The 12,430-nt window shown below is 46.1% G+C and overlaps 1 protein-coding gene across 1 annotated transcript in view; it reads right to left on the reverse strand.

The window, feature by feature from the left end:
* LOC126234809 (division abnormally delayed protein-like) overlaps positions 1 to 12,430 on the reverse strand; it is a 72,461-nt gene that overhangs the window by 24,402 nt on the left and 35,629 nt on the right. Inside the window, exon 4 of the mRNA XM_049943557.1 lies at positions 4,987 to 5,143. Within this exon, the coding sequence (XP_049799514.1) occupies positions 4,987 to 5,143 (157 nt within the window). The remainder of the gene's footprint in view (positions 1 to 4,986; positions 5,144 to 12,430) is intronic.

Below are 12,430 nucleotides of genomic sequence, written 5' to 3' on the forward strand. Positions count from 1 at the left end.
GTAGGAGGTCGTCCGCAATATTGCTGTCGCCAGTTTCGCTACACTGTTCATTAAGTTGTCACAATGCTCATTCCAGCCTGGTGTATATTCCTTTCTGTACCCACGAGGGATAAACTTCTTAGCAGCAGTAGGGAGCCACAACCAATCGAGGGTAGTTTTTAGGTTCTGGTGGAATAAAACAGATATATTTATTTAGGTGGTCAGCAAAACTCCGCCAATCAGCCCTACGGAAATTCCATCTGGGTCGTGGTACAGATCTCGCTATTGGGACAGAGAGGCCCATATAGAGGATTACTGGCCTGTGCTGGCTGTGTGGGAGATTAGGTAAGACCTCTCTGGATATAGGCGCTGGGCACCCTCCGCAGCCCCGGGACACGAAGCAGAGCTCCGGGTTGTAATCTCTTCGCCAAGCGGCCGATCTGAAAGTTCCCAAATCCTTGGCATCATAAACCATGAATAGATTTTCATTTCCAGCCCAGTCGTTGAGTGCAACACCACACTCACTGTCACAGGCACAGTTCCAGTGACGGTAGTGACCATTAAAATCTCCAGCATAAATCGACGGATGGGCAGTAACCGGCAGGACATCCAGTGGCCGTGGCACATTTGGTGGCTTGTAAATATGGTTTATAATTGTCTCCTCCACTTGCATAGAGACATAATGGATATCATTTTCCGTATTTGTCGAAATGAGACGAGCATGCTCGATATGTAGCACCCATAAGATCGTAGCCATGGATCCTACCTCTTCTAAGCAGATCTTCCATAGTTGGAGAATGTGTTTCCTGGATTAGAACAACGTCAATATCATTATCTGCAAGGAGTTTAGATAGGTACTCGCTTTTAGCTCGGCTAGTACTTTCTATGTTTAAATGGCATATTCGGATTTCAGGACCAAGTCTTTTAATCAGTTGGTCCTGGAAAGGTCCATTTTTTAAAGCTTTTTGATTTCGATTTGTCTGCATGTTTGTAGCCAGGAAATTTATTATCTAGTCTGGTTGCCTATTCATTCTAGCTCATTTAGCATTACCCGGGGTGCACATGTAGTGGTCGACTACGGACGCGAGCTAGTTTACACTCTCGTGGCAGAGAGAAGCTTAATTTTTGTTGTGGCCTAATGCACGTCAGGGTGACAAGACCGTTTTTCTTCTCACAGAAAACCATAACGGGAAATGAGTACCTGGACATGATGACACATTTTCTGTTACTGCAGACCGAACAGCCGCAGCCGTCCATCACCTTCCAGCAACGTCCCTACGCCTACATACTACACTACTGGCTATTAAAATTGCTACACCAAGAAGAAATGCAGATGATAACCGGGTATTCATTGGACATATATATTATACTAGAACTGACATCTGATTACATTTTCACGCAATTTGGGTGCATAGATCCTGAGAAATCATTACCCAGAACAACCACCTCTGGCCGCAATAACGACCTTGATACGCCTGGCATTGAGTCAAACATGCAGCTTCAACACGAGACCACAGTTCATCAAGAGTGACTGGCGTATTGTGACGAACCAGTTGCTCCGCCACCACTGACCAGACGTTTTCAATTGGTGAGACCTCTGGAGAATGTGCTGGCCAGGGCAGCAGTCGAACATTTTCTGTGTCCAGAAAGGCCCGTACAGTACCTGCAACATGTGGTCGTGCATTATCCTACTGAAATGTAGGGTTTCGCAGGGATCGAATGAAAGGTAGAGGCACGGGTCGTAATTCTGAAATGTAACTAACGTCCACTGTTCAAAGTGCCGTCAATGCGAACAAGAGGTGACCGAGACGTGTAACCAATGGCAGCCGATACCATAACGCCGAGTGATACGCAGGTATGGCGATGACGAATACACGCTTCCAATGAGCGTTCATCGTGATGTCGCCAAACACGGATGCGACCATCATGATGCTGAAGACAGAACCTGGATACATCCGAAAAAATGACGTTTTGCCATTCGTGCACCCAGCTTCGTTGTTAGTACACCATCGCAGGCGCTCCTGTCTGTGATGCAGCGTCAAGGGTAACCGCAGCCATGGTCTCTGAGCTGATAGTCCATGCTGCTGCAAACGTCGTCGAAGTGTTCGTGCAGATGTTTGTTGTCTTGCAAACGTCCCCATCTGTTGACTCAGGGATCGAGACGTGGCTGCACGAGCCGTTACAGCCATCGGGATAAGATGCCTGTCATCTCGACTGCTAGTGATACGAGGCCGTTGGGATCCAGCAAGGCGTTCCCTATTACCCTCCTGAACCCACCGATTCCATATTCTGCTAACAGTCATTGGATCTCGATCAACGCGAGCAGTAATGTCGCGATACGATAAACCGCAATCGCAATAGGCTACGTGACGGTCCTTACACGAGGCATCACAACGACGTTTCACCAGAGAACGCTGGTCAACTGCTGTTTGTGTATGAGAAATCGGTTTGAAACTTTCGTCATGTCAGCACGTTGTAGGTGTCGCCACCGGCGCCAATCTTGTGTGAATGCTCTGAAAAGCTAATCATTTGCATATCACAGCATCTTCTTCCTGTCGGTTAAATTTGCTGTCTGTACCACGTATCTTCGTGGTGTAGCAATTTTAATGGTTAGTAGTGTACTTAATCTAACTTAAGCTAATTTACGCTAAGCACAACACACATACCTTTGCCCGAGGGAGGACTCGAATTTCCGACGGAGGGAGCTGCGCGAACCGTGGCAAGGCGCCTGAGACAACGCGGCTACCCCGCGCGGCTCCAGCAAGGTGAAGCGCCCCCATATACGAATTTGAGCTTGCAGAATATGCTTAATGACACATCAGTCATTACAATTCTTTTTGTACAGCTACCGCAAGGATCGCGTGTACGTGTCACCAATCAATGAAATTGTTGCTCTTCGTGCAATAATCGAGCAGTCAGAACTGCTGATGCTGCAGTGCTGACACGTACATGGCCAGAAATCGAGTATCGGCTTGACGTTCTACAAGCGACGAGTGGGACATTTATTGAAATTCCGTCATAACGGGAAATAGGTTTGACGGCTGCTAAACGTTTTAAAAAGAGCCACGGTGCTCTGACTCTGATAGTTTCCAAGTTATAACTTTTTGAAATTATAGCAGGACTTTACGGACAGCCTGTGTACGTTTCGTTTTCTCTGAAAGTAGAAGAAGAGTTGCGACGTCATAGTGTGTGGGGTGTGTCGTGGAATGTCGGACATTTGCCATGCCGGACATTTGCCACACTTGCCCCTTCGCCAGGTAGCGATCCCTCAGGTAAGGGACGCCCTTCCTCGTACTACTTCTGTCCGCTTTCAAACCGTCGTCTCCATATCTTACTCGATACAACCAGTACGTAAGGGACCTTCTTCTTCGACATCTTGGCCAAATACAGAGCTTCTTTTCCGAAATCGAAATATTTATAACTTTTGGGAAACGAAAGCAATACCGACGATTATGTCAGTATGTACTTAGTTCTGCCAAGTATAAATATAGATTCCTCTGTCTCTACGGTAGCTTCCTTTCACGCTTACTGATTGCGATAGAAACAGTCCATCGGCAGGGGAGCAACAAGAAAGGAACGATGTAAAGAGAATGCGAATGTACGCTAATCATTTCTGTTTGATCACTGCATTTGTGCCTACTTTAATTACTACAACTGCATGCCCAAAAGACAATAAGGAACGAAGAAAAGGGTATGTGAATGTTTGAAAAGAAGAACGACATACTCCAAATTAATTTACTCTCTAAAATGCGATATCCCTTGCGGCAAAACATTAGTTAATAAAGTGTAGCGGGACAATATCCAAAACATGACTGAAAATACTTTCACTAAATAGAGATAAGAACATCTATGATTGACATGTCATCTAAAGTCGACGTACAATTTTAAAATGTTAGAAATGAGGAAATGAAGTAATAAAGAATGCTATGCTTGTAACGTACGTTGTTGTTCTACATTGTTTAGCTCTGGTATTTACAGGGTCACAGAGAAAGGTTTTGGAGGGATAAGCAGTAATTGTAATGATCTGCACTACAACAGAAACAAGAAGCACAACTTAAGGAAAAATTATGTAATGTGTGTTCCAGCTCACAAGCGACATTGAAGCAGATAGTTCCTGTGACTTAGTATGGGCAGAGGTTATACTCAACAACCGGAATAAACTAATAACTGGCTGCTTTTACTGACCCCCGGTGTCAGGTGAAACTGTTGCTGAACAGTTCAAAGAATACTTGAGTCCCATTACAAATAGGTACCCTACTCATACAATTATAGTTGGCAGTGACTTCAATCTACCTTCCGTATGTTGACAAAAATACATTTTCAGACCCTACTGTAGATAGAAAACAACTTCCGTAATTCTTCTAAATGCTGCTTTTAAAATTATTTCGAAAAATTAGTTCAGGAGGCCATTCAAATTTTAAATGGTTACGAAAACACACTTAACCTCTTAGCCACAAATAATTCTGAGCATCACGACGGATACAGGGATTTGTGAACACACAGTCGTCCTGAGCCTCAATTCCGTAACGAAGAAATTCACGAAAACTAAACGCGAAATATATCTATGTATAAAAGCAGCTACAAAATTCGGTTGACGTCTTTCTAAGAGACAGCCTCCAATCCTTCCAAACTATGTAAGTGAAGACCATATGTGGCTTAAGTTGAAAGAAAGTATAATTTAGACGAACGCAAACTCTCCAAGATTGGCGAAGTTTTACTGAGACTCGAAATTTGGTGCGGATTTCAATGCGAGATGCATTTAATAGTTTCCACAATGAAACTTTCTCTAGAAATGTGGCGGAAAATCCAAAGAGATTCTTGTTCTATGTTAAGTAAACCAGCGGAAAGGCTCAGTAAGCAATGAGGAGGAGGAGGAGGAGGGGGAGGCAAGGGACCCAACCCTTCGGAGCTGGTAAAATCGTGGCAAATGTCCGGCGTGGCAAATGTCCGCACACCGTGTGGTGGAATGCGCGCAGCCAGCTCAGGCTGCAGCCGGCGCACACTTACCGACCGGCTTCTCCCCAGAGCCGGAGCCCTCTCCCCTCCAGGCGTCCTCCGGCTCGCTGTCCCAGCTGCCAGGGGGGCCTCGGTCGCCGCCGCTGCCCTCCACGTAGCGGACGAGGGACAGCGCCGTGGGGGCTTCCGTCAGCTGGCTGACCACCACCTGCGCACCAGCCGCACGTCAAAAGTCGTCTCCTCACTACAGCTGCTCACGGTCACAACTTGGTAACATTAAGTAGCAACCACTTTACTTAAAGAATATACAGGATGTTTGTTTTAAACTCTGGCAGTTATATATCTCGTGAACGACGCATCGTACGAGAAAAATGTTGTATGTAAAAAGTTAATATTGCGAAAGGGGGCGTCTGTCTGTACGATAACTCGCCACCTCTGAACCACCCTCCTGCGATGGCGGAGTCAGTTCTGTATTTTCAGGTGGTGTACGCCGAAAAAATACTTACGGTTTACTAAAAACTATTGTTTTCCATTTGTGGTAGATGGCGCTGTAATCGACAAATATCAAGTGGGCCTCTTTTTGCAATTACGATCTGATGCATTTGATTCTACATTCCATTTACAAGGTAAATGTAAACCTTTGTGTTCTAACGGTTGATACTAGTGTTCAGACGTTACTTGAGAGTTGCAAATGTGGCTGTACAGTACAAATACTAGATATAGACATCGAGCTTTCTGACAAATAAACTAACTGACCGGTAGCGTAGCTTTTTGTTCTCTAAAGGGTTGACCGTGGTGAGCCCGCAGAGAATCGGAATGCTTTGTTTCGGTGGCCATCCTCGAACAACGCCACCACAGTGGCTGATTTCGATGTGTCTTTCCACCCAACCACCGTTAATTTCGCGCTGGCCGCTGAAATACAAACCACGACCATTGCAATAAGGTAATATGTCCATGAAGCGATAGTGAAAGGATATTCAGATATTGAAACGGCTTATAATATCGTACTATCAATCAAATTTCCAAAATTAAAGTAAATGCATAGTATAAATATGAATTGTTAGAACACAAATGTCTACATTTAGGTAGTAAATGAAATGTGTAATCAGACGCGTCAGTTCTTAATTGCAACGACAGGCACACTTTGTATTTATCAATCACAGCGCTATCTACCGCGAAAGTAAAAGAATGGTTTGAGTAAACAGTACGTATTTTTTGGCTTAGGATCCGAATATGCAGTAAAAACGGGGTTTCCCGTTGAAAAATAGAAACTGACCTGCCCCCCCCCCCCCTCCCCCTACGCAGGATGGGTGCTTGGGAGGTCGCCAGTTGTGGTAGAGACAGACGTACCCGTTACCAATATTAACTTTTCACCTACAACATTTTGCTTGTAGGATGCGTCGTTCAGAAGATACTGAGTTATCTGAAGTTAAAACGAACACACTGTAGCTTCATGATGACCTGATTCTGGTGGTGAAGGACCCTGTAAACAGAACGAAAAAGAGAGAAATTGCAGTAGCTACAAAATATCGTCTGGCCGTATATAGCTTAAAAAACAGTACTGAGCGCGAAAGCAGTGCCTAGATGGCTCTTCATATATGTTCTGACTGATTAATTCGAACTTGTAGTGCCTAAAATATGATCATGGAACTTAAAAGTTTCGTTGTATTTGGAACAAACTTTTAGTTATGACTACAAAACTCTGTAAGCGCAGAAACCTTTCACGGCTGATACCGAAGTCGAGAAGTGATTATAATATACGAATTGTCTTGTGAAGAGACAAGTTGGGGATGAGTGGGGGGTGGTGATGGTGGTGTTAGGCAAGACTTTTGACAGCTGTTGGCGGTGAGCTGTACACCTACGCCAGTATCGGTGCTGCTCAAAGTGAAAAGGTTTGGTACCTGTAGCACGATACTGTTTCACTCACTTTGATCCATACTACAATACAATGCAAGCGCACTCGGTACAGTCATCCGCACCACAGCGTTGACAACTACAGCACCCACACCGTCCCATTCACCTATAACAACTCAGCATACCTACAAAGTACACTTCTTGACAGTTCCTAAGGAAAGGAGACATTGTTGGACAGGAATAATCAATACATGAAACACACTACGTAAGTAACAGAGGAAGGGTTGCATATTTAAAACGAAAAATGGTAGAGATTTTACGACATGGGAAAGAGGATAACAGACAAAAATGACTTTCATGTTTGGCACAGGTCAGACTCCCAAAATAAAGGTTGATATAGGACTCTCCTCGGGCATTAAGGCACATTTTGAACCTGTTACTCATGCTGGCTACCAAACTGTTGGGGAGCCCTTGGGCGATATTGCCCCACTCTTCTGTCAAAGCGGTTTTCAGTTCTTGAGCAGTTCGACGATGATGATGATGATGAGATGCGTTGAGGGGGCGCTCGACATCACGGTTATCAGCGCCCTGACGAAAAGTCAGCATGACATCTCATGGGTGGGGACGAAGGCTGTCCCCACATGCAGAGCAGTTCGTAACGTACTAAAGTCTGCCGCCCTTTCCCACCAGTTTAGGGATGAGGCCTGATAGTTCACAAAATTTCTCCACTCTGTTAACACTGGTATAGGTATCTGCGAGGACGGTGGGCAGATCTCCAACGAGACCGAGGGCTGCCCTATTATCAGTATACAGGACACAAGTAACCATAATATGCTGAACTGAAAGCGGCACGCCACAAACTTCACAGAAAGGTGGATCCTCCCCCCGGAGGAGGAAACTATGTGTGAAAGGGCTATGCCCGATGCACAGTCTGGTAAGCAAAACCTCCTTCCAGCGGCGAGGCTGACAGGAAGTCCGCCAAGCTTTTGTGGTCGGTTTGAGCCGCCGCAGTTTGTTGTCTGTCACCTGCAACCATTCAGTCTCCCCCTGACGCTTGATGCATCCGTCAGAAAATGAGATAATGGCATGCAACGGGATGGGACATTGATGGACAGCACTATCCCAACATGTTTCCTTGGCAGCTTTATCAGCCATATTGTTACCCTGTATACCATTGTGGTCAGGTACCCAGCAATAGATCACCTCCTTGCCACGGCGTTGGAGCCGCTGTAAGGAGTCATGGATGAGCTGAATGAGAGGGTCTCCCGCATACATTTGGTGAAGCACTTGCAGTGCACTAAGAGAGACGGAACAGACAAGAAAACTCGGAGGTGATGTCTCTAAACCGTCTCCAGTGCCATTAGAATGCCATATAACTGCGCATCATAATTTGTAAATTGTTCTGGAATACGCATTTTACAAACCCTATCAGGGAAAACCACAGAACAACCGAGAGCATTCCCCTGCTGGGATCCATCTGTATAAATAACGATAAAACTATGATACATACTTAAAATAGACGAAAACTAAGTTGCAAAAACCATATCTAGAGTACAATTTTTCGGGTACTGCGTCAGGCTTGAAATCACTTTGGGCCTCCGAAGACACCAAGGCTGCAGTGCGTTCCATCCCTGGGTGTGTCTTTTCATGCCAGGCCATAGCACGTATACCAATGGCTGGGTCGCTTGGGGACGATTCTTGAACAGTCGTTCGAAGGCAGGTTGGATCACTGAACTAAATGCCAACGACTGGGGTGACGCTGAGATTTCAAGCGCCTGTCGAGCCAAAAGGATACGTCGCCGAATCCAGAGTGGTGGTTCACCAGCCTCTGCACACAGACTCTGAACTGGGCTGGTCCGAAAGGCTCCAGTCGATATCCGAATGCCCGCATGATGGACAGCATCTAACATCCTGAGCTAGGAAGGACGGGCCGATCCATAGACCACGCTGCCATAGTCTAAGCCTGATCGAATAAATGCCCTATAAAACTGTAGGAGGCGCGACCTGTCAGCTCCCCATGTTTTTCCGCCAAGGCATTTCAAAATGTTCAACAACCAGAAGCCCTTTGTTCGTACGCCAGGGGTGGGAGCCATGTTAATTTCGTGTCAAATAATAAACCCAAAAAGCGCACTGTGTCTTGCAAAAGTAAAATACGGTCCCCCATTGTAAGCTCTGGTTGGTTAAAACTCCGACGAGCTCGATTAAAATTGACACACACAGTCTTCTCAAGTGTGAACCGAAAACGTCTGGGCCCAGGTTTCCAGCCTCCTAATGGTCAGCTGTAGCTGCCTCGTCGTTGTCGTAAGATCAGAGGAAGAGTAGAAGATTGCAAAGTCATCCACAAACAAAGAGCGTTTTCAGGGCTCCTGACTGCAGAGGAAATGCCATTGATAGCGATGGCAAACAATGTGACACCGAGGACGCTGCCCTGGGGCACACCATTCTCCTGAACACAGCAATCAGAAATGGCATCGCCAATGCGGTAACGAAAACGCCTGTCCTCGAGAAAGGATTGGATCAGAAGCGGCAGGTGTCCACGTAGTTTCCGTTCATGAAGTTGGATGTTGTACCTCCGAGTAGTGTCATACGCTTTTTGGAAGTCAAAAAACACACAGACTAAATGGTTTCGGCGTAAGAAGGACTCCTGCATCACCGTCTCCAGTAGAATTAAGTTGTCAAGAGTGGAACGGTAGTGCCTGAAACCACACTGGGAGCGGCTCAGGTAACCTCGGGACTCGAGCAGCCAGACGAGGCGGGGTTGATCACGCGTTCAAGAGTCTTACCGATACAACTGGTAAGGGCGACACTCCGATAACTGTTAGGGGCGCAACGGTCCGTACCTGGTTTCCAGAATGGAATTAAGACTGCCTCCTTCCATGTCGAGGAGTACTGTCCATCAAACCAAATCTGATTGAAACAAGAGAGGAGCTGACCTTTCGGTTCAGGGCACAGATGACGAAGCATGGTATAATGGATCTCATCAGGTCCTGGAGTAGTGTCTCTGGCTGCAGATAAAGCTGATTCCAGTTCCCACATGGAAAATGGAAGGTTGTAGACTTCTTCATTACGCGAGAAAAAATTGAGCTTCCTCATCTCTGCAGTCCGACGGAATACCTGAACAGCAGTAGCTTGTCGGGATGACTTAGTAACAGCAAAGAAGTGTTCAGCTAAAACGTGAGCCATCTCTTCGGCGTGTCCACCAGTACCCCATTATTTGACAAGGCCGTAAGGGAATATGGACTACCCTTGCCTGAAATCCGTCTTATTGAGCCCCAAACGTGCGCAGCGGAAGTGGACCGATAAATGGAAGTCGTGAATTCCCTTCAGGAAGCCCTCTTCCGTTCTTTGATCGCTCGCCTTGCATGTGCTCTCGCAGACCTGAAGACTTGAAGATTGTCTGTAGTAGGACACCGTTTGAAGTTCCGAAGAGCTGTCCATCTGGCCCTGATTGCCAATCGACTGTCGTCATTCCATCAAGGTACAGGCCGTCGTCCGAGGTGATTACTAGACCTGGGGATGGACTCTGCGGCAGCCCTTTGGATCTCAGGAGTGATATGGGCCACTGCCTCTTGTGCACAAACCTTTAGTTCAAAAATAGCCTGTCGACTGTACTGAAAACAATTTGCACTTTGTATCATCCACCTGCATGGTCTCTTGCTGGTCACTGTCCTAGGCGGCAAATGAATCCACACTGGGCAGTGGTCACTAGAATGTAAATCTGGAGCCACTTCCCACTGATCTGAATCTGCAATAGCTGAGGAACAAAAGCAAAGATCAATAGCTGAAAAACACCCTGTATCTGTGGAAAAGTTAGTCATCTGACCCGCGTTCAGAAGGCAGATCAGAATGGACGAGTCGCTCGGTCAGTCGACCCCTGTAGCAAGTAGTAGCTAAGCCCTACAGCACATTATGGGCATTGAAGTCCCCCAATTTAGCAGTTCGAGGAGGGGTGTTTGTTGAGAAATACCTCTGCCAAGAGCATCCCAGGCATCCTCTATAGGACTTAGGTCCGTGGAGTTCCCAGGCCATTCTATACGCTCAATATCTTCACTTTTCATGTGTCCGGCATCTCTGCAGTCCTACGTGGACTGGCATTATTGTCCATAAACACCTAAATGGATGGACATGATCCAGAATAATCTCCTGGCAGTGCCACTACTGTGTAACGGTACCTGTCGCAAAGAGATGCAGCAGTGTTCGGCCATTGTGCATAGTGCCAGCCCACACCATAACGCCTAGGACATACCGATGACATCTATAAACATTCTGTGATGTGTAATGTGTCCCTCCCTATCTCCACACTGACTGGTGGCCAGAATCATGGCCAGAATCACTTGCCACAATTTCGTCGGAGAACATCACTCTGGACCGCCGTTGCTGACCCCAACTAACGTGCTCGCTATCCCAAATAGTGTCTTCTCGACGATGGCGTCATTAAAGTAGGATGCACTTAACAGCCTTCGAGCATACAAACCACCCTGATTTAATCACATTAATCGCAACGAAACACTAAATCGTTGTGGCAGAGACATGGGTCCTGGTAGCGCTTTCAAGGTCTACAGCCATCTGCCTAGAGGTCTTTTTTTTTTTTTTTCGCCACGAGGGCTACTAACGGCCTTCTTGCGGTTCATTCGTCCACAACGGTCGGTGTGCTTTCGCATAGCATTTCCACCGTCACTGGCCTTTTTAAATGTTGAGGTGGCACTTTTGAACAAACGCATTACTCCAGAGGTTGAAAATATCGCTACAGTTGTAAGGTTCTTTTATTTAAGACACGACCGGTTTCGGGCTCTTATACTCCCATCTTCAGGTGTCGTAACTTGTTTCTGTGACCCCGAGCGCCGCGGCGGACCCACCTGCAGATGGGCGTAACACCACAGTCGCCTAACACGCGCATAGTACACCAGCATATCGAAGACATTAGTAAATGATGACTAACTGAAACCCACAGCTGCCGACAGGTGTTGTTGATATACCTCGACGTGGACAGCTGAAAATGTGTGCCCCGACCGGGACTCGAACCCGGGATCTCCTGCTTACATGGCAGTCGCTCTATCCATCTGAGCCACCGAGGACACAGATGAATAGCGCGACTGCAGGGAGTTATCCCTTGCACGCTTCCCGTCAGACTCGCATTCCCAACTGTCCACAATTATACGTATATAATGTACATTATACACATTTGCCCATTCACTCATTACTCGCGCACGTTTTGGCGATTCCCGTAAGAGTTTGGGCAACCTGTGCGCATTCGCACAGACGAAGGTCAATGGCTGGGTAGCCTTTAACAATATATATGAAGACAGTAACTGTACTCTAAAGAACAGAATACTGTTGATGACCGTGAATGGGCAAATGGGCACACATTTTCAGCTGTCCACATCGAGGTATATCAACAACACCTGTCGGCAGCTGTGGGTTTCAGTTAGTCATCATTTATTCCAGGGAAAAGCTGCACGGTCACCAACAGTATTCTGTTCTTTAGAGAACAGTTACTGGCTTGATATATATATATATATATATATATATATATATATATATATATATATATATATATATATATATATATATATATCATAGTAACTGGCAGCAAATGAATATTTATAATAATAAAAGAACCTTACAACTGTAGCGGTATTGT

Source organism: Schistocerca nitens, chromosome 2 (genome assembly GCF_023898315.1).
Source record: "Schistocerca nitens isolate TAMUIC-IGC-003100 chromosome 2, iqSchNite1.1, whole genome shotgun sequence".
Classification (NCBI taxonomy): Eukaryota; Metazoa; Arthropoda; class Insecta; order Orthoptera; family Acrididae; genus Schistocerca; species Schistocerca nitens.